General features: G+C 44.3%; 2 protein-coding genes across 4 annotated transcripts in view; one reads left to right on the top strand and one right to left on the bottom strand.

The window, feature by feature from the left end:
- Positions 1-413: 413 nt before the first annotated feature.
- Positions 414-11,508, bottom strand: NUDT21 (nudix hydrolase 21). Of its 2 annotated transcripts, none has more exons than XM_082232395.1 (7): positions 11,268-11,508; positions 9,870-10,070; positions 7,729-7,792; positions 5,065-5,154; positions 3,488-3,563; positions 2,494-2,620; positions 414-678 (listed from the first exon to the last, which is right to left on the bottom strand). In XM_082232395.1, exons 1-6 carry the CDS (start codon positions 11,381-11,383, stop codon positions 2,502-2,504), a joined length of 666 nt encoding a protein of 221 aa, XP_082088521.1. In that variant the 5' UTR covers positions 11,384-11,508; the 3' UTR covers positions 414-678; positions 2,494-2,501. The 2 variants fall into 2 exon arrangements, with proteins under 2 accessions (XP_082088521.1, XP_082088520.1); XM_082232394.1 differs by having other exon boundaries at positions 2,506-2,620; positions 11,268-11,507.
- A 145-nt stretch (positions 11,509-11,653) lies between these two features.
- OGFOD1 (2-oxoglutarate and iron dependent oxygenase domain containing 1) overlaps positions 11,654-22,311 on the top strand; it is a 14,317-nt gene continuing 3,659 nt past the window's right edge. The window contains exons 1-11 of one of the 2 annotated variants that reach the window (XR_014221932.1): positions 11,654-12,103; positions 13,727-13,872; positions 14,638-14,684; positions 15,476-15,576; positions 15,767-15,883; positions 17,807-17,898; positions 18,607-18,735; positions 19,179-19,292; positions 20,106-20,185; positions 20,796-21,078; positions 22,057-22,179. Coding sequence is in view for 1 of the 2 variants with exons in the window: in XM_082232347.1 (XP_082088473.1) it covers positions 11,902-12,103; positions 13,727-13,872; positions 14,638-14,684; positions 15,476-15,576; positions 15,767-15,883; positions 17,807-17,898; positions 18,607-18,735; positions 19,179-19,292; positions 20,106-20,185; positions 20,796-21,094; positions 22,057-22,179 (1,450 nt within the window). In the remaining variant the exon portion in view is untranslated. Of the gene's footprint in view, positions 12,104-13,726; positions 13,873-14,637; positions 14,685-15,475; positions 15,577-15,766; positions 15,884-17,806; positions 17,899-18,606; positions 18,736-19,178; positions 19,293-20,105; positions 20,186-20,795; positions 21,095-22,056; positions 22,180-22,311 lie in introns of both variants that reach the window. The other variant, XM_082232347.1, reaches the window with a different exon arrangement.

Here is a 22,311-nt window from a genome sequence, read left to right as displayed (position 1 = left end):
CCAAATCGGAGTTATTCCTCTTGCTGATAAGAGTAGCAAGCAAACTAAAACTGGGAACTTTTATGTGACAACGCAGCATCACCTGAAACACTGCCCTTTTATTGTTCAGACACTTCCTTGCTAGCCTAGCTTAGTTCCCTCCTTCAGGCTGCACTGAGTGATAGAACAAGTTATCAATTCCCTCCATCTGTTTCAAGACCTGCTGTCAACCTGAGTCCCAACACCTGCTATGTTTCCTGTGCGCAAAAGACCTTGCTTTTAGCTAGTTAACAAGTGGCCTACATTTCCAAAGGTATATTTAGATGGATGAAGATAGTACTCTTTCATTCTCACATGCAATGCTGTGGTATCAATCAGTAGGCAGGTATCTCTCATCAAGTCCCATTGGGAAAAGGAACACACAAAAACAGAAAGGAGATCATTTTGTTTTAATGTTATTTTTAAAAAAAGTCAAGTGACTATTACAACATAGGTGATTAAAATGCAAATACACTCATCATTCCACTATCTAAACAGTCAAGATTCACTTTCCTATTCAGATGGTAGAGAGTTTGGGGAAGGGGGAGACATAAAAAAAAAATCTTTGTGTCAGGTTCTCTCTTCTACATTTTAAAGCTGTTCTCACAGAGACGGCTTCTACCACATACTTCAGGAATTCAGTTGTAAATAAAATTGAACCTGGCAGAGGGGAAAAAGAAGTAATGATTACTCACACTGAAGATCATGAACTACACACTTAATCGGCTGGATCTGCTTTCTATGAATTGCAAAAGATGCTCCAGCAGGTTATAGGTACACACTTGGATCACTGGCCAGAGGTCCTCCTGCAATGGTAGGCAACCTCTGGCCCATGGATTTTACTAGGCTTACCGGGACTCTCCATTTGGACCCTGAGGTCATTTTGGTCAAATCACATCCACCTGTCCATCATGTGACATCAATCCCAATTACCTTGGCAAATTCAGAGCAATTGGCTCATATGCAAGCCACTGCTTGGGAATTGCTCTCTTGACATGAGGCAGGCATTTTATTAAATAAAATACTGACCTGCTTTTGAATTTGCTATGATCTAGGAAGGAGGAAGCTGCTGTTGTGTTGCTGTTTACAACACTGGCCTGTTTAGGAAGCAGCAAGGCGTTGCTGCTTCTAAGGATATTGCTAATAGCCTGAAATTGCCACCCACCTTTGACTCACAGTATGCAGAAGCTGTGCACCTGTTTCCAGCTCCTCCTTCACCTGGCTGAACAATCTCAAGGGGTGCAGAAAGGAACAGCAAGCCCACCTCCAGACCCCCTGCCACATCCAGTGGGGAACTTGGTTTTCTGTTTGATCGTAGCTTTGTTGAGGTGCTGGTGGCTGTGTGTGTGCTTTGCTCCCCCCCACCTTTTCCCATTGTGTTGATTTCCAATACAGTGGTACCTCGGGTTAAGTACTTAATTCATTCTGGAGGTCTGTTCTTAACCTGAAGCATCACTTTAGCTAATGGGGCCTCCTGCTGCTACCGCACCGCCAGAGCACCATTTCTGTTCTCATTCTGAAGCAAAGTTCTTAACCCGAGGTACTATTTCTGGGTTAGCAGAGTCTGTAACCTGAAGCGTATGTAGCCTCAAGCATATGTAACCCAAGGTACCACTGTATATTTGAAGATGGGTGGCTAGGGAACAAGTGGTTTTTCTTTATTTGGGTTTTTGCCCCACCTACCATTGGAATGTGCACCCTGGAAGTTTGACTAGTTTTAATCCAACCCATGGGTTGATGGTTTTTTTCTTTTTTCTAGTCTACTGAGCCTAGCATTGCCCTACATAAGGGTAGCCAATGTGGTGCTCTCCAGACTACAAATCTCAGCCTCAGCCAACATGACTCCCATCAGGAATGACAGGAATTATAGTCCAAAATCTTGAGGGGACACAGCTTGAAAAACAGCCAGCCAGCACATAATACATCAACTGGAGGCCCAGCAAGCAAACAAAGTTCAAGAAAGTACATCAAGCCTGATTCTCCTGAGGTAATGTACTCATACGATAAGGCAGGCAATGACTACAGCAACAGAAGGAAATTTTTGTAGGGTGCCTTCTGTTGGCTTTTGATAAGCAAGGAAAAGTGAAAGGGAACATATAAGGAATGTGGAGTACTGTTTGTAATTCAAAACTAATTTAAAGTACTCTGCTGAATGATATGATGTAAATAGAGTGTCTTGAATCCTAAGATAAATTAAGGAAGTTTGTAGAATTTCCTCCTGGCAACCCAACATACATTTTCAGGAGGCCCAACCCATCAGGGGCACCTTTCAGGCAGCTGTAGGGAGGATGGAAACCTTCCTTTTGTGGTTTTCCTTAAGTCAATTTATCCTATGATCCAAGCCAATGTGGATACATAAGCACCACAATCCTCAGAGCACTCAGTCAGCTATTCCCTACAGAAGCAAGTGAAAGAGCTAAAGAAAGCTTTTCTGTAGCAGCTGCAGCAGTATGAAACCACAACATGGAAACTCACAGCATACTCTACCTGCTCAAAAGCTGGGGGAGGCTTGAAATGATAGGCCCATAACCTGGTGCATTGTCATAGAGCTCAAACAATGGAGCAGCTACCAGCTTGTAATTTTTGGGGACCGCAAACAAAGCTAGAACAAATCAAGAGAGATCAAATCAAATAAAAATCTGCTTCAAGCAAGGACAAGACAAATATTGAGTGAAGCTTAGTTTTCTTAATTCCTAGGTTGCATCATATGAAGAATATTAATATTTAGAACTTTGGTTTGCACAGTCTGAATATACAGATACCATGCCTGGCATGAGGACTCCTCAGGCTATTCTAAGTTATCCAGGCACAACATACAAATTGAAAGGAACTTGGAATGAGTCATAAAAACCTAAGGCCACATCCATCCAAACTTAAGCAGTTTTAAGTGAAACTGTGTACAGAAAAGATGTGAAGAAATGCTACCTCCCACAATAAAATCCATCATACTGTAACACAAATAATAATAATAATAATAATAATAATAATAATAATAATAATAATAATAATAATAATAGCTTTATTATTTATACCCTGCCCATCTGGCTGGGTTTCCCCAGCCACTCTGGGCAGCTCACAGCATATATCAGAACATACTAAAAGATCAAACATTAAAAAGTTCCCGATACAAGGCTGCCTTCAGATATCTTCTAAAAGTCAGATAGTTGTTTATTCCCTTGCCATCTGATGGGAGGGCGTTCCACAGGGAGGGTGCCACTACCAAGAAGGCCCTCTGCCTGGTTCCCTGTAACCTCACTTCTCACAACAACTCTGGCTTGTTTCATCCACGGCACAGGAGTGGGGGAGGAGCACCACTGGAGCTGTTGAGCAGCATATAAACCACTACAGTGGAAATAAATTTTCAGAATTTTCTTTTAAGTTTAGATAATGCAAACGACCTTGCCCAGGATTTTGTTGCCATCTCTCAAGAAAACCTATATGAAAATTAAAGATGTGACAGAATGCCTACCCTTTTCCTGAAGCTGAACCAAAAAGAGCTTCTTGTGCTCTTTTGGTTTCGTAATGTGAGCTGGAATATACGGATACTGTGGGAAACAATAAAAAATAATGATTAGTTCGTGTCTGTGTACAGCTTTCCTGAAATTGAAGTACTTAACACGTTATGAGAGTTCATGGGGTTGAACCAGGACAGTTAGAATCTACTTGCTTTGAATCATATCCACAGCCAGAGCACTTCAGTTATTTTCCAAATATATTTCAAATGCAAAATATAGGTAGATTCTAACACAGGTCAAGGGCCAAACTAGACATGATGCCAATCATGCCACTGGATCATGCACAATTGCTTTTTTTTAAAAGTCAGATTCAAAACACTTGCTTTCAAATTCTAGGTTGCAAATTCTAGAAATGCGCTTGTATCTATACCACCTATATATAAAACTAAATCATTTACAGCTAAAGAAAAATATATTACAAAAATGTACACTAGTAATACCAGTTACTAAAGATTGCAATAAACAGTACAGGTGCAATAAAGCATTACAATGTGCAAAGCAACAGGATCCATCTTTGACAAATTAGGTAAAGCCGGGGGCGGGGGGCAGGGATGAGGTGTTCAAAAGATTTCTAAAGCTAGTAAGCAGTGATGCTTCCTGCATGGCAGGGTGAAGACTGTTTTAGAGAACTGAGGTGACAGCAGAAAATGCACCTTTGTGGGTCCCCACCATGGTCTGCAATATGAGGTGCCACTGATACGAGTCTTTCACAGGTTCAAAGCTGTTCAGGGTTTGGCACAGAAATTTCACATAGCTACAATTTGTGCGTTAAAAAAAGTTAAGGCTCTGTGGTAAAATAAGGGCCAGGACTAAAAGGCTGTATGCGTGAACATGCACACAGCAGGTCATTTTCCGTTCATGTTCTGCAGTAGAATGCAATGTTGCTAGCCAGGGAGGAATGGCACAGGGAGAATCAGCAACCTTTCCATGCATGGACAGAAGTGGCACCAACATTGGACACAACACTTATATTTCAATGTTGTAATTTCAGAACAGCATAATGAATCAGTTGATGAAAAGAATAAGTCTAACTTTAGTATGAATTGACAAACCAAATATTTGAACAAAAAGCCAAAGATCTGCAGAAAAAAAGGAAGCATGCGACATTGGCTGTTTGACTATCAACACCCTGAGGAGAGAACAGCTGAGGCAGTCTCTTCTCCTACATTCCCTGGGGCTGCTTAAGAAAGGCCTGCATACCGTGAGGGAAGGCAAAAGAAAGAAAATTCAAGGGCAAGTGCCATCTGCTCCTGAAAAGGCCATCAGTTGTTCTGGGAGGAGAATGCCATTGCTCCTTATTTAATGCACTTTTTTGTTTTTGTATTTCAAAACCTCTCATCCTGTTCAAAGAAACTTTGCTGCTCCTAAGTGACTTAATTCTATTTCTGTGACTTACAGAAGCCTGAGCCTGCCAGTCTTCTACCAGCAATAGAGTCGTGTAGTAGGATGATTAATTAGTTCTTGGGAGGGGTTTTGTTGTAAGCCCAAAAATAAATCAAATGAAAATGCTAGTGGCAACTTCAATTCTCACCTGTGGGGGCTCAAAATTCGGTCGCCACCAGTTACCAATGCAGTCATCAATGACCCAGTCTTGCTGCACTCCATCCTGGCGACCCAGGATCTGTCAAAATAGAAATGCAAGGAAAATCCTGACATGCTCTATGCCAGTGCTTCACAATAGCAGAATGTCATATATTAAGAATGCTAGCCCAACAGTATAGTCTAAATTCTTCAATTTCTTTAATCAATACAGAAGTGCAAACAAATACTGTTAATTGAATGATCTGATTCATATACAGTCATATCTCGGGTTACAGATGTTTAAGGCTGCGTTTTTTCGGGTTAAGGACCACCGGGTTTCGGCGGTCGCGCATGCGCAGAAGTGCTAAATCACGCCTTGTGCACGCGCAGAAGCACCGAATCACAGCCTGCGTGTGCGCAGACGTGCTGCTGCAGGTTGTGAACGCTGCGGGTTGTGATCGTGCATCCCACACAGATCACGTTCACAACCCGGGCGTCCACTGTATAACACAAAGCCATGGTTTATTAAACTATGATTTAAGTCATAGTTTGTTTGATCATTCAAACCCTGCCCAGTGATTTAACTACTATTTGTTTTTTGTCAAACCACAATTGTTGTTTGCTTATGAACTTTGGTTTGTTTTAGCATTATGTGAGAACCCAGCCCCCTTCCTTAACTATGGCTTCTTTGACCACCCCCACCCCAGACACTCATCAAGCAACAAAGGAACAAGGGTGGAAAACAAAACAAGCTTGGAGGAGCAAGCTGTTAAAAAAATAGTCTGTGGGACAACTCATGGTTAATCTATGGTTTCATTAAACAAACCATGATTTAGCATTAAATGCAAACCAGGCCATTAATTTACAGTGTATCATTTACAGTACGACGCTAAGAAAACACTATTTATAAAGTGGTGTATTTAAAAAAAAAGTAATAGGTTTCGATTAACTTTTTCACTAGTTCACAAAAGAGTAAGTACAGAAATATAAGCAATGGTGCTGTAACTTAAAAGTATAATAAACCCCCCCCCCAAAAAAAAAGATGCATTCTTTAGTGCTAGCCATACTTTGTTTACAGAACATTATGCAACAAATATTTCTCCCCGACAACTGGTATTCAAAGGTATAGTCCCTCTTTAAGTGGATAATCTCGAGAACTGTAGCTAAGAACGACCTTGCTCAGGCAGATTAAGGATTCATATGGTCGAGTAGCCTGCTCGTAACAATGGCCAAGTATTGCTTTTGAGAAGCTCACTAGCTTAGCTTCACCTGTGTCTCCTGCAACACTCGGCATTCATCTGCTTCTCTTTGTGTAATGGAATCTGAAATGACTTTTGGACCAGGGAGTGAGATGGGGAGAGAAGAGAAGGAAGTTAAGAAAGACAAAGTGGCATTAAAGGAGCAAAGCTGCAGCTGCTGCCACGTTTTCCTGCATGCACCTTCCCAGCATTGGTCAATGCCAAGTACATGAGCTCCTGTCTCCTAACCCTCCCACTCCCTGATACTGCTGAGTATGCAAATCTCTATCAAAGGGTGCAAAATTTTCAATATAGCTGGTGCCCAGCATGCAAATCTCCACTGTCCAATGCCACCCCCGCCCCATGGGAATACTAAGACAGTTTATATGCTGTCTTTCCATTTCCAAAAAAACCACAGTTAAGTGGTTTGCATAACTAAAATAATAAACAAGCTGAGCACCAGCTGTGCAGGAAAGGTGGAGGCAGATGAAGCTCACACACAGTGAAGGGAAAAGAGAGAGCTGAATGAAAAGAATCCAAAACAAAACATAGTTAAGGAAAACGCAACTAGCGCCCAGCGTTCCAAGGAGAAAGACAGTGAGCTGAGAGGTATGGAGCTGTCATGACCCACTTCTTCAGGAGGTGAAACTGATGACTCTGAGTCAGAAGCGGAATTGCATCAAAGGTCAGACCCAGGAACAACTGGTGAGCACATTAGTCTGAAGAATATTCCATTGTCATCCATTACAGAAGTCTGCATTACAGAAGCCCCAGAGCCTTCCCTGCTTCACTTTAACTGAAGAGGCACTTTTCAATAAACACAGAGTTTACAACTAAGATAGAATTTGTGCTCCTATGTAAGGGTCAGTCAAAAGCAGCGCCAGATGTTTGCACCTTACCCAAAGCCTAAACTCTACACAAGCCTCAGATGAGGCCAGCACCAGTACCAAATACTGGGAAAGAAAGGCACTGGGGGTCAATTAGCTGGGTGCCTTACAAGCTTGCTGAAAAGAACAGGAAATGAAGTATTAATATGACATGATGTTCTGCTTGGCAAGGTGATTGACAGGTGAGCAGCTCTGACCACCAGTCAAATTTGGCTCTCCATGGGTGGAAAGTGAAGGACCTTGCCAGCTAGCTAGAAAAGGTTCGCCAGAGCTGCCTTAGAGTGAGGGTTTGTTAGCTTTCATATGGAAAACCAGAAAAACTCAGAACTCAAAATACATACTCACTGGAATTTTCATGGATTGGCAAAACTGCAAACACACTTCCGCACCTAAGAGTTTATTAAAAATTAAGGTGTTTTAATTCCTGAATTTACCTTACAGGTGTGTTGAATGCTATTCACCTTTGTTCATGTGAATGCAACCATAAAAGGCTTATTGTTATCCATCCTAAAGCCTCAGGATAAAAATGCAAATAATTGTGACATCTACCTCTGTCATTAAACGTTTGAGACCTTCTACCTCATCTTCTCCCGGATTAAGTTCACCACCTGGCCTGTGGAAAAGAAATTCATGATAAAGGATGTGTTTTAGGTGCAGTCATAATTAAAATATTTTTTAAAGTAACACTGCAGTAAATGTCCAGAAAGCTGTTTTGAGAATGTTTTACTACCTCAGCCAAATTTCACCTTCTCAGGATAGTAAAATGTATCAAAACAAATCTTGACCAGGTCCCATCCCCCCATTAAGTCCTATTAGATATATTTTTTTAATACAACACAAAACCAGTGGTAAAAATCAATAGATTCAATGGCACATTTTATGTCCTGGACTCTTTATTTGTTTACATAAAGAAAACTGCCAATGGTTAAGCAGCTTAAATTTGGGGACTTTGTTTAATTTATATACCGCCATGCATCTGAGGTTCCCAGAACAGTATAAAAACACAAAAATACAAAACATAATAACAAACAAAACAATGATGCCAACTTTAAAAGGCCATAGATTGTTTAATTAGTCAAAGCTCTGGGAGAAGAGGAATGTTTTCGCCTGGTGCCTAAATATATGTAATGAAAGTGCCACAGGAGCCTCCCTGGGGAGAGCATTCCACAAGAGAGGAGCCACTGCAGAAAAGGCCTGTTCTCGTGTTGGCACTATCCAGACTTCTTGTAGAAGGGCCATAGCTCTGCTCTGTTGCAGGGTCAGCTAATATGAGGAGAGACAGTCCTTGAGGTATTGTAGTTTACTACTGTGGAGGTGACAATATCCTAGAAGAACTATGGTGTTGCTTTACTTCTGTGCAAATTCTGCAATCAAAAAATGGACCCAGAGATTTTGTTCCAGAATTAGTTGGCTGAGGGCATTAAAAATGGCTTACCTATTAACTTCAGAAACTTGTGAAACTATTCCCAAGAATTTAGACTAGCTAATGCTGCAAAGAGATTAGAAGAGTCATGTGTGGTGCAGTCAGATCACCATCACCTTTTAGTTTTCTAAGAGAAGCAGGAGGAAGGTAATGAGCAATATTCAGAAAGGATAGATGAAAAAACGCAGCATTTTATTTATTTCAACCATTTATATACTGCTTTACATTGTAATTTGTAGAGGGAATAAAGCTGAAGTAACCCAAATTACCTGAAAGCCCCACTGGAGTTGACTACTTGACCAACAACAATCTATTTAAAATGGAAGACCATGGTCTGTTGCTAAGTATTACTCAGACAGACCCATTGAAATCAATGGACCTCAGTTAGGTATGATTTACCCTCTTCAGATTTCCCCAGTAGCCTGCAGTCTAAAGCTACTATTATGGCCAGCTACAAACACAGTTAGTTGCCTAAACTGTGTGTGAACTCCCCAGAACTGGAACTGGGAATCAGCATGCTACAGAAAATGCATAGGAATATTGGCTACATCTTTATATCAGTTTGGACTGTATTTGGCCATCTAGGCTAGTACTGTCTACTCTGACTAGCAGTAGCTCTCCAGGGTCTCAGGTAGAATTCTCTCATGCTACTTATTACCTGAGCCTTTTAAGGATCTGGCAAAGTTGCTTTTTACATTCCTCCATATTTACTTGAAACACTGATACTTTGTTTTTCTGGCTGAAACACTTGAGGTGGTTCACAATTTAAGAAACATTATGTACAAAGAAAGAGAAATGCAAGAAAAATAAGCAAGTTTTAGGCTGGAGCAACTCTTTCAAACCCTAACAATAAGGAGAAATGGTACTGTAGAAAGCAGTTCTGGGAGGGTAGGAGCTAAAGAACATTGGTTGCAACACAAGGCTGAAGGACAGACTTCACTTTCTCACCTCTCCCTGACAGAATGGCAGGGGGAGAATGGTGCTTCACTCCCCAGGACCAGCTGCTTCTCCACTCCAAATTGCCCCTCCACAGTGATAGACCAGGGCTCTCAAATTGCAGTGGTGCTCTGTGCAACACTAAAATCCCACCCGCACCCCGTCTCTCACTCAGTTTCACAGCGTTGTTATGGCGCTCGCTGCAGTGCAGCCACACTGGTTGAGCTACCCTAAAACTGCCTTTGCCCTCCATGCACAAGTCATTTACTTTCTCTGTGGAGCTTCAAACATGTATCATTATGCAGTGCTAGGTTTGGTAAAGCTCACTTACAGTTTGAAGAAAGTTGTGCCCAGCTGCAAAAGCAACACATGAGGCAGCCTGTGTTCGTGCACAATGAGGACCCCCTCGACAGTCCGCCTCATTCCAATCTTGTCAAATTCCTCCCTCATGCGCTGGAACCGGGCAGCCACTGAACTGTCCTTTTCATATAGGGGTTCCTTGGTCCCAAAAGTGTAATTTGTGAGTGGATACCTAAAAGGAATTAGACCTTAAATACAGTATTTCATGCAAATGGACAATCTAGTTCAAACATTGAACACAGAGCAGGGTATAGCCAGTGACTGTGAGCTGTGTTACACGGTCCGTTTTCACTGTATGCTTTGGAGCTGCAGCCCCACGTGCACAAAACAACGTGCACAAAACAGACAGTTGCCCTACACTGAACCAAGACAGTTGCTGCATCTAGCTCAGTCTAGTCTACAAAATAACTGGCAGCACCTCTACAGGGTTTCAGACAAGGGATTTACTCCGGCTGGCAATGGTTCTCCGGGGTTTCAGTGAAGAGTATTTCGCAGCCCTACCTGGAGTCATACATTTAATATATTTTCTGTTCTCTCCCCCCCCCCGCCTTACGTATCGGCTGGAGGTCAAGACCTTTTCCCTCCTGTCCTGCACTTACTGAAATATATACAGTATTCAAATGACAATGCCACATATAGACTCAATGTAAAAGGAAATCATTGGGTCTGTTTTCTTACTCAGTTGCTTATATTTGTAGTTTTGTGTTGCTAGAAGTTTACAAAAAGCTCCTTAGTTGGCACAGGGGATCCAGACTGCCTTCCCCCACCCCATACGATTTTACTACTGAAAATCCCCCAAGTGATACATGCAGAAAAGAAATGCATCAGTAAACGGATACACATCCTTTAATAAAAAGTGGAGGGTGGGGAGAGAATGTGGTCTGCAAGCTGCAAGACAGTTGGGGTGGAGGCAGATTAAGGTGTCCCCGAGAGCGGAAGTGTGGGCGACTGAGGAACCTAGGGATTAAAGCAAAGTCTGACCCCATCTAGTTCACGGTCGCCTATACTGTTTGGCAGCGACTCTCCAGGGTTCCAGGCAGCAAGTATTCCCAGCCCGACATGCAGCGGCAAACAGCTACTCTACTGTTGAGCTACGACACATGCACAAAGGAACCAGGTGCCGATAATAACCAAGCGCAGGGAAACCGCGCAAATTATGCACGTGTGAATGGGACCTCGACTTTTTTTATCGCGCATGGAGGGGAGCAAGACAAAGTGCTGGGAATCGCGGAAGGGAAAGGATGCGGGGGGGGGAAACAACCCTATTATAGTAAAGACGCGGGAGAAAAGGGCGGAGGAGGCGTGGCGCTGTGGCTCTCCGCTGCTCTAGGGAGGGGAGGAAGGAGGGGGGGCACCGAGCGCCACTCACAGGTTGATGGTCCGCTCGAGCGTGAGGGGTTTGCTTTGCTGGATGTATTTGTTACCGAACTGGTTGACCCCACGGGGCCAGCCGGTCTGGGAGCGGTTGGGCGGCACGACGGACATGGCGAAAGCGGAAAGCGGCTCAGAAGGCCACGAGCATTCCCCGGCCGCGCTGAACCTCCGCTCCGTCCCGCACACCACTCGCCTCACACCCGCCGAATCCCACACCGGAACCAGTAGGCCACACTTCCGGGAACCATAGAGACGAAGGTGGAATGAAGCCGAGTCCGCCCATCTGTGTTAAACGCTCCTGAGGAAACCGTACCGGCCCCTCTGGCCGGGCCTGAGTACCATAGAGAAAGCAAACATGACTCGAGAGCAAATGAGAAACGCCACAGCCAATGAAAACATCCCGCGGCAGCCCCGCCTCTCAACTAACCATCCTAGCAGCTGGTTAGGAGACTCTAGAGTGCGTAAGAGTACGTATCCTATCTCTGCGTGGTTTCCTTCACCTTTCTCGCTCCTTCGCGCTCATTCCCGCTCTCGCCTCGCGCCCACCGCTACGATTGGCTAACCAGGAATAAGGCCCGCCTTTAAGCGTGAAGTATGACGGGAGCCGTAGTTTCTTGCGTACTGTGCACATGCGTGAGGGGAAGATGAGTGGAAGGCGCAGCGGGAGCCACTCGGCTCGTGTGGAAAACTCTGGTTCGCCCGTCAACGGAGAAACGGCCAAGAAGCGGGTCAAGCAAGAGGTTCGCGCGGAGTTTTCTGCAGCCCTGAGGGAGCCGGCCCTGAAGGAGAAGGTGACCGCGGCTTGGGCCGGCCAGAAAGCGCTCGACCACGGTAGGCTTACGGGGCTTGGAGGCGAGGGAGGCTAGCGAGGGGGGGTGGGAGCGGGGTGGGAGCGGGGCGGGCCCCCCCCCCGTCTTAGGACCCCTTTTCCATGGGCGCCTCCAAGACTCTAGTCCTCATGGAAGTATGAAGCCAGTGCCTGCGTTGTGCTGCCCAAGTGCCCAAGACTGGAAGTGCGGGAGCTGGGCGCGCCGACAGAACCGGTTTCGCGAAGTGGTGTGGGGCAGAAAGTTGCGCTTGGACCCGAGTTCACCCCCCCCCCCCCGCTCGGCCGTAGACCTCGCTAGGTGGATATTGGGCTGGTACCTGTCTCAGCATAACATACCTTAAAGGGCTGCTGTGAGGATAAAATATCGGCGAACGGTCGAGAACTCTGAATTTGTAAAAGAACAGCCCTTTGCCTATTAGAAGCCAAATTTCTGTGTTTATGCCTTGCTGTCGGCTGCCTTATAATTAATAGCCAAATTGGGTTTAATAACTTTTTGTACGTTGTATATCAAGGGTCTTGAGCAGCTCCTTATGGGAAAGACTGCAACACGTGGGATTTGTTAGCTTAGAAAAAGGGTGGGTAATGTGTACAGTATTTCTAAAATTACACATGTGGAGCGAGGGAGACAGCAGGTTTTCTCCCTTCCTCATAATAGTAGAACTCAGGGCCAAGCTGAGATTCAGGACAAACTAGAGGATATACCTATTCACACAGCCCAGATTTAACTGTGGATTTCAGCAATACAAAATGTGATGGTGGCTGCCAACTTGGACGGCTTTAAAAGAGGATTAGATCAATCCATGGAAGTTAAGGCTATCAATTGCTAGTGGTTGTGATGCCTGCATACTACTTTTTTGGATCAGAGGTCGTGTGCAGTTGCTGGGAGTCATGACTGGGAGTGTTCTATGGGCGTATGATTTTTTGTGGGCTTCCCATAGTTTGGCAGGTGTGGGAATATAATGCAAAACTAGATGGGTCTTTGGCTTGATCCAGAGGGCCTTCCATATGTTCACAGATTGATGTTGGAAGAGTCATCTGATGGTACAGTGTTCAAAAACTGCTTGAGACTGCAGGGACAAATGCTGTCCTTGAAAGCAAGCTCTGGGACTCAGCTAGACTCTCATTAATCCCTGAAGTTGTCAGTGTGAAAATAGTTGACAAAGCCCTACAAATTGGCCTGAAAGGAGGATATGTAGCATTCCCTGAGCCAGCGATAATGTATGTGGGGTTAAGGGATGCCTTGCATTCCTAAACTGAATGCCACTTGGCCCCCAACTAATGAGCTTCATTATTTATTACATTCATACCCCACCTTTCCTCCTAGCACCTCAGGTGGTGTTCTCTCCCCCTACGCTATTTTTTTATCTTCACAACAACCCTGTGTGAGGTAGGTTAGACTGAGAGACTCACTGACCCAAGGTCACCTCACCCAGTGAGAATTATTTGCAAGTTAACTATAATCTAATATGCTGTTTATAATTTGGTTTAAGTATCAGAACTGATGATGAAAAGGCCAACTTTGTCAGGATTAAGAGTTACATGCCTGCAGCTAGATAGCACAGTAAAATGTATACAGGGCTGTGTTATGTGTTTCAGGAAGCTGTTGTCTGTTTTGTTTTCTCCAGAGGCCATTGTCTTAGATCCTGTTCCTTTCCATCACTGTGTCATCCCAAACTTCTTCCAAAATGAGGACTTTTCAGAAGGTCTGCAAAAGGAACTTTTGAGCCTGGATTTCCATGAAAAGTGCAATGACTTGTACAAATTCAAGCAGGTGCTTTATTTGGCATATTAATTTTTTAAAAGTTTTTTGTTTGTTTTTTACTCTGCCCTAGCCAAAGAAGGCTGCTAAAGCATCTTAGAATTATCAACAATCCTTACCCTCCAGGCTTATGGTCTAGAAGACATGACACCAAAAGATAAGGGATTGGAAGAGTGCAAGAAAAAGCAAACTCTGGCACTAGCTATTTAGTTACAAAATTCCACTTTGGATGGATTCTTATGGTCATTTTCCTATAGGGCATGACTATCAGATTCATACATCTATTTTTCAGAAGCAGTGTCAGTGGTGGTAATGATTGAGAGCTCAGATCAGTTTTATGCACAATCTGTCAGGCTGGTAGAGCTTTCTTTACAGCAGCTGCAGCCACTGCCCAACCTCTCCACTAAGAATGTTGCTGGGAGACCAGGATGGCCTCAAGTTCTGTTCATGTGTTTGTGTTCTCCTTTCCATACTTTTTTTTTGGGGGGGGGGAATCAGGAGGAAATACTACTAGCTATTGTATAGTTGTGGTTTGTTTTTGGTTTTTTGAGTGACCATACCGAGGAGGGCAAAGCTTACTTGGTCAGCTCCCTCTTCACAGGGGACTCTTCATTCTCCTTGCACACCTTTTAGATGACATGCGGTGGGGGTTGGGGACTGGATTTGGCCAGCTGTTTTAGGGAGATCAACCAGATACAAATGAAATTTGCTGTTACCATAAAAGCCATTTGGAGTGTAGGGTAAAAGTTGTAATTCTTGTTGCTTCTTGTTGCATAGTCTGATGACCTGAAGAACAAAGGAGGGCCTTACATCACTGCTTTAAGGTAAAATTGCTGCTTTGTAATGTGCCAAAGACTACTGTGGATTATGATGGCCAAGTCAAAGATGCAGGGGTGTTCTTGTGTATGCTGAGAACAAGAGCAACTACTGCGACCTAATTTTCCAAGATACTTAAAAAGATAGTGGCAATTTGGCCTGCTTGCTTGTGTTATGCTAGTTATATCCCCTCACTTGTAAAGCAATGCATACTTACTTGGAAGTAAGCCCATCTGATTTCTTTGGAACTTATTTCTGGGTCAGCGATCATAAGCCACACGTCAGTGTTGGATTTTGAGCGCTAGGCATGTCCATCTTAATTGTTTTTCCTTTTAAATGTGAAGATAACTCCAGTATTGGAGGCAGTATGTCTCTGAATACCCATTGCTAAAGAGCACAAGAGGGGAGGGTTCTGTTGCTCTCATGTCCTGTTTATGAGCTTTATAGAGGCATCTGGTTGGCCACTGTGAGAGCAGTGCTGGATCAAATGGACCTTTGGTCTGATCTAACAGGTCTCTGTCCTTAAGACAGATTTAGGGTGGGGGTGAACTGAAGAATGTGTGGGTTGACTGAGATATGTGCTGACTGGACTTCTACTATATCTTTAATCATTGGCCCCCACACCCTACTCAAACTTTGCTTGCTTTTTAACATGTATTGGAGTATATGGAGACCTTTCAGGTGGATCATGGTCTTTTTATCAGTAAAGATAGATGCCAAAAGGTCATGTTTTATTCCACATGCAACATAAATGGTTAAGGTTTAGCAGCCCCACGTTCCATGTTGTTCCTCCTTTTAGAAAAGTTCTCTTTGAAGAGTTCCAGTCTTGGCTTTCTGATGTAACCCAAGTGAAGCTGGAGCCAACCATTGATCTGTCCTGTGCCAAATATGAATATACAGGTAAGCAACCTACCTGCAGGACCTGTTGCAGAGACGAGTTCGCTGTGCTGGTAGGAGGGTCTGGGAACAGTATCTCTGATGGATGCTGTTGACTTAGGGTTGGGGCAAAAGACTGAAGCCTGGTAGTTTATCTGGCACATCCAGTACACTCAGCACTGATCTTGATCAACTAAATCATATGCTGTTGCAGATGCCTTGCTCTGCCACGATGATGAGTTGGAGGGACGGCGAATTGCTTTCATCCTTTACCTTGTACCACCATGGGATAAAAGTGACGGAGGTACCCTGGATCTGTTCAGCACAGATGGTAGGTGCAATACAGTAATCCAGTTCCTCCTGCAGTATTTACTGTTGTAGGTTCTAAGCAAGCAAGCTATAAAAGTAAAGCTTCCATGCTACTTTTAGCTGGTTCTTTTGAATAGCAGGATTGCTATCTTAACTCTGCATTAGAGTGCTTCTAAAATAGTGCTTGTAAGGTTTTCCTTTTCTGTGACAAACCGTATTTTCTGTGAGAAACATAATTTTAATGCTCCTCACCTCTCCGGCGTTTTCCTGTAACCCTCTCCCCCATGCTTGGTATCCTGAGAACCATCTACCATGTCTCATGAATACCACACAATCCAGATTAGCCTTAAGCTCTCTGTGATTCTCCCCTCACTGCCGCTCTAACTCAAGGGATCTGATTCCATCATAGCGGTTGCACTGATTGCCAACCCTGGTTAATCACAAGTTAGAGTGTATGTGAACATTCCTTGATATTGCAGCATCTGGATGGCCAGCAGACTGCACAAGGGACAAGCAGCCATCTAGGCATTTTTAAAGCCTGGTATTATTATTATTATTATTATTATTATTATTATTATTATTTCATAAGTATTATGTACTGCTTGATTGCAGAAAAAACCTCAAAGCGGTTTACAAAAAAAAAAAAAAACAATAAAATTATCACTAAAAATTCACAACCATAATTAAAAACATACAGAAAGTAAAAACCACAATAGACTAAAACAAATTACCGTATTTTTCGCCCTATAGGACGCACTTTTCCCCCTCCAAAAATGAAGGGGAAATGTGTGTGCGTCTTATGGGGCGAATGCAGGCTTTCGCTGAAGCCTGGCAAGCGAGAGGGGTTGGTGCGCACGGACCCCTCTCGCTCTCCAGGCTTCAGGAAGCTATTCACAAGCCTTTGGAGTTCCCGTCGGGCTTCCAAGGCTTGAGGATAGCAGCCTGCATCCCGAAGCCTGGGGCGCACTGCACAGCGCGCCCCAGGCTTCGGGCAGATATCGGGCAGCCCCACAAGCTCGGGGGACAACGGGGAGGCGGAGCGCCGCCATCCCACTGTTCCCCGACCTGGTTTGCGGAGTTGCCTGCATCCCGAAGAGAGATGCCTGCATCCCGAAGCCTTCGGGCAGATATCCGCAAGCCTGGGGAGACCGGCGTGACTTCCCGCGGGCTCCCTAGGCTTGCGGATAGCAGCCTGTTCTGGTGGCTGGGGTCGGGAGAAGCTCGGGCTTCCCCCGCCCCAGCCCCGCGCCTGGGGGGGGGGAATAATTTTTTTTCCCTTTATTTCCCCCCCCCAAAAAAAACTAGGTGCACCCTATGGGGCGAAAAATACGGTAACTCATACAAACCTTCTAAACATCTGGGTAGGCTTGTCTAAATAAGAATGTCTTCAGCAGGTGCCAAAAAGGATACAGTGAAGGCGCCTGCCTGATATCAATAGGCAGGGAGTTCCAGAGCGTCGGTGCTGCCACGCTAAACAATCAAGTTCTTAACAGATGTGGTACGAATATTATGTGGTGCCTGTAAAAATACTGCAATATCTCCTCACCTGCGAAATACTGCCAGGCAAAACAGCCATCATGCTCTGGCCCTCTTACTGGTCCTGGCGATGTTTTGATACATTGCCCAGGCCTAGTTGCTAATAGGTTGTGGTCTGTAGCTTCAGGGCAACACTTGAGTCTTGGAAACCTGATCGTTCCATCTCTTTCAATACTTTGGATTGGATGCCATCTACCTCAGTGGGTCATGAATGCTGTCCATAGTGAGAGTCTGCACAAACGCAGGTGGTGGTTAATGGCCTGTAGGAGCAGGAGGTAAAATATTGGTTCAAAACCAGCAATTTCTCCCTGGCTTTGTGGTTGATCTGGAGATGTCATGGTAGAAATGTGACTGTGCTAGAACTGCATACTCAATTGTGTACGTTGTGTGATACTTTTCCCCCTGGCAGATAACTTCCAACCTTTGGAGATTGTCAAGTCTGTGGTCCCTTCATGGAACTCGCTCACTTTCTTTGAAGTATCACCAGTCTCTTTCCATCAGGCAAGGAACTTCTCTCTTTGTTCTTTACATCCTCTGTGCATGTGTCCATAATACTCCTCCACATTCTTCTCCTAGCCTCTGATATACCCTATGTTCCAGGAAACTCGGCCTTCCAGTTTACTTGAGGCCCACCCTCTTCCTGTGATTTGTGGGCCTGGAGGTAGACCTTCAAGCCAAACTCATTGTGAGCCCAGCTTTTAGCCTTCTGTCTTGACTCTCCAAACCTAAATTTTCAGCTCCCCGTTCTGCTTTGACAGCTGCCTTTGGCGTAAGCCTGACAGTTCATAGGTAGCCTTCCCCCTGTGCTTTGGGGTAGGTTTGCCTTTCATCTAGAGCACCTGGGAGCAGGAGGCAAATAGGAATACCAGACAGATTCAGTACCCTAGCCAGATCCTCTAGTGCTAGGGGTGCTCAAGATCTCCGCAGCCTCAGCTTCATATAGTTTGGTCACCCCACAGACATGTTTTATTTATTTGGTTCAAAACTTGAGTTAATCTGGCTCGGTGCAGCTTTGATCTGTGACATTTCATTTAGCTGATGCTTCATAATTGATACTAGATTTATTTTCAAATCCTGCTATGGCCCAGTCTTCAGGATGGTGTAAGACACAATTCTAAATCAGTAGAAGCCCCTTTGTGATTTCTCTTTGGTCCCTGTGCCAAAGACAAAAGTGCTAAAAGAATGTCCTTTTGATTTCTCCCATTCCAGGTGGCTGAGGTTGTTTCCGAAGGGAAGTGCCGCTTGTCTGTGAGCGGCTGGTTTCACGGTCCCTCGGTGGCAAGGCCAGTGCGCTATGTGGAACCGCTTTTGCCACGGAGCCCTCACCTCCCTCGTGATGTAAATAAATGTTGCTCTTTCTATGACCTAATTCAACAGTATATTCACCACTCAGTTGCTGCATGGGACGGGGGAGCACAAACACCTACTTTTCAGATTCCACACTGGTCTCTGCTTCTCTTCTGCCACTAGGCTGCCACACAAGAGAGAATCCTTTGGGGCTGAAGTTTAATTCCACTCAAGGGGGGGCAGGAAATTCTGTGCCTGTAACAGGCCAAATGAGGGGACACCAGTTTTATGTTTCCTGGCACCCATGCCAAATTTTTCATCAAATTTTATCTCAGAGTAAAGGGGAGGGCACGTTTTTCAGATATAGAGTCCACTCAGTAAAATTATTCCAGATTCTTGTCCTAAAGGGGGTTCCTGGTGAGGGAGATTTCTTCATAATGGATATTTTGTTGGATTTTTCTTTCTTAGCCTTTCCTTGTTTCATTTTTCCCTAGCACGAAATTTTATATGATTGGATCAATCCAGTTTATCTAGACATGGATTCCCAGGCCCAGATCCAAGAGGAGTTTGAAGATCGGTCTGAGACCCTGCTAAAGGATTTTCTCAAGGTGGGTTTTGGAAAGTCATTTCCTACCTTACAATGTTGTTCAGTACAGTGGGGTGAGCAGAAGGACGGTTTAAAAAGGGAAAGAGAAAAGTTGAAAATGCCATGGAGATGCCTGCTTAATAATGTGTTGGGAGTTCCCGAGAGGAGGAGGTGCTACCTTGAAGGATCGCTTCTTGCAAATGAGATACAAATATTACATGACACTTGTCAAAGTGCCAGTTCTGCAGATTGACATGGTCAAGTGGGGATATATGGAATAAGATCCTCATCTGTTAAGGGTGTGATGTACTAATAGTAATGCCTTGAATTTGGCTTGGTGACAAATCACAGCCCGTGCACATCTGAGCAGAGATATTATACTCTGACAGGGTCTCACTCCTGTCGGTTATCGTACTGCAGCACCTGTGTGTAAAAACCTGTGACTTTTGTGTGGCTGGAATGTAGCCTGTGGTGTAAAGGTAGTTCAGGTCACTTTCTGTCCCAATTTTGCTTCTTGCCCCTCTAGCACTAAGGCATGGTCTAAAAGCTTTCCCCATAAGATGGTGCAGTCCTTGGGCTGAGTAAGGTTCCTCACTGCTGGGAATGCCATTACTTTCATGCAGTTAATCAGATGGAGGCCCAATGATCAGCTACGTGAGGCATTCCCCTGCAAGAAAATGAAAAACCATGTGTGATTTAACTAAATCCTATTTGGACCTACTTGCTTTCTCTAGTTTTCAAGAGAAAGCCTGGCATGCAGCAGAAGGGCTAGTACTGCTTAGGCAGAAATGTGGGACTTGCTTCAAAAGCTTTTTGAATGTGCCTTGGTTCCTAGAGAGAGAAATTTCAGCTCGTCTGTGAGGCTCTGAAGAAGGAAGGACTCAAATGGAGCAGCAGGGGGCCCCCTAACAAAAGGTAGGGCCATTTCAGGCTGCTTCTGTCTATATTGCATCTTGCTTCTTATGGTCAGCTGTGTTCATGCCAGCTCACCTAGGCTGTGTGTTTTGAACTCATTTTGTTCTGCGATTGTAATTTGAGTGTATCTCATGTATTTGATTTGCTGAGAACTTCAGTAAATCCATTTGGTAATCTTTACGTTTACAAGAGAGTGCCTTCTATATTTTAACGCTGCTTGAAATCCCTGAAGACAGATTGGGCTGAGCAGGACTCCTTTAGATTTGGATCTAGGGCTTCAGCATCCTGCTTTGCTTCATGTCCCTAACCCCACTGGTAATGTTGGAGGCAGAGGGCGTAGAAGTGTACTCCCCTTGAACCGTTCTCCCACTCTTTCCCCCCCACTCCTATATATATAATTCATGAAGGAAGGATTACTGCCTCCAACAATGACTGTGCTTTGCCTCCATTGTTGGAGGCAGTAATGCTTGTGATTGCATCATGTGCTTTATTTGCATAATGTAATCTCTTTGTATAACTGGGGTTGCCTTAGTTCAGAATTTGAACAGGCTATCCTTGAGGTGTGTAGAGTGATGTAGCCCCTCTTAAGAATGCTTCTTGTCATTTTTAGGCATTATGACAAAGCTGAAGAGGAGAGCCTGCCGGACATCTTGAAAAATTGCATGCAGCTATTCCGCTCAGAAGCCTTCTTCCTGCTCCTTTCCAACTTCACAGGCTTGAAGCTGCACTTTCTCGCTCCTGGGGAAGAAGACGATGAAAAGGAAGGGGAAGGAGAAATTGCTGCAGGCGGCGATTCTTCCAGATGCACACAAGGAGAAAGCAGCCAAGAGGAAACTGGCAGTACACAGAGTCGGGAGTACACAGAGGCACATGGGAGCATCTCTGACAACAAGGTCAACAGAGAGTGTGGTGTGTAAATCACTGCTATCTAGTTGCAATGATACCTTATTTTTCAACATAGCCACTGCTTTATGGTATGCCTTAACCATGAAGTGCTCAGGGCCCAGTTCCTAGACAATTCAAACCACAGTTGTTACATTCTACTTTGGCTGGATTAATATTCCTGGGATCATTTTTTGTCACAAGACTAGCACCTGCTGATCAAATATCATTTGACCTAAAATAAATCAATATTCTGAAAGTTGTGAGTTCCGAAGAGGAAATTTAGCCAAAAACTATCAAGTCCTGCATTTCTATATTAGAGGGTCTTTGTGGGAGTTTTTAAATATGTTACTATTAAGAGTAGACAAGCATATATGATTCCTTGGGAGTACACAGATTTAATATTTATAACTTAGTTTGTATCCCTTAAAGTTGCGTGGGTATGTTTGAAGCTGCCTAGGCTGGAATCTCCAAAGACAGAAGTGTGACAGGATGCCCCAGATAACTTCCTGCCCCTCCTGATGATTTGACTAGCAAAATCAGAAGGAACTATGCAAAATAGGGAAGCTGTATACAGATTGAGGAAATTTTTGCACTTCATTGTGGAATTGAGCTTTCCTTGGTGCTGCAATTGAATTGCCTGGGCAAAAATAGTAGTTTGTGTTACCTTGGAGTATGTTGAGAGGGACTCTCCAGAGCTCACATCCATTTCTCTGTTGCCTCCGTGCATGTGGGGAGCAAAAGTGCACATAACTGGAGAGGGTTTTTTTCCAAAGCCTCTGGCTATTCTTACTAGATCTGGAGAGGGTTAGAGAGTGTTTTGCCTGTCATTTAGCTTGGAGGAAAGCTGCTGGGTTGAATGGGGAATGGGGTTGAATGGGGAAACCTTGGGATCTGAAGCTATGCTAGGCTCTATATAGGAGACTTGTGGGGTCTGTCACCTGCTCACCAGTCACCAGTCATGTCCTTTTGGCTATCTTCCTCCTCAGACTCAAGTGTCCCTCTGTGTACTGGAGAGCTGAGGCATTGGACCAAAGGTTGCTACACTCTAGTCCATGATGCTGAAACAACAGAGTTCTCACTAGATCTGCTGCTCTTCTGTGGGTGTGAAGGTTAGTTTGGTTTTAAGCTGACAAAACAAAAGCAGAAATATATCTCTATGCCAATTTTTATTGTTCAGTACGCCCAATGCATTTTGGCAAGAATGTCTTAAGGGCTTATGTGCAAAGATAATGCATTAAAGA

The sequence above is a fragment of the Podarcis vaucheri genome (genome assembly GCF_965113315.1).
Source record: "Podarcis vaucheri genome assembly, chromosome: 7".
In the NCBI taxonomy this organism is placed as follows: domain Eukaryota; kingdom Metazoa; phylum Chordata; class Lepidosauria; order Squamata; family Lacertidae; genus Podarcis; species Podarcis vaucheri.
Note: the sequence above shows the minus strand (reverse complement) of the source record. Positions and strands in the feature narration are given on the sequence as shown.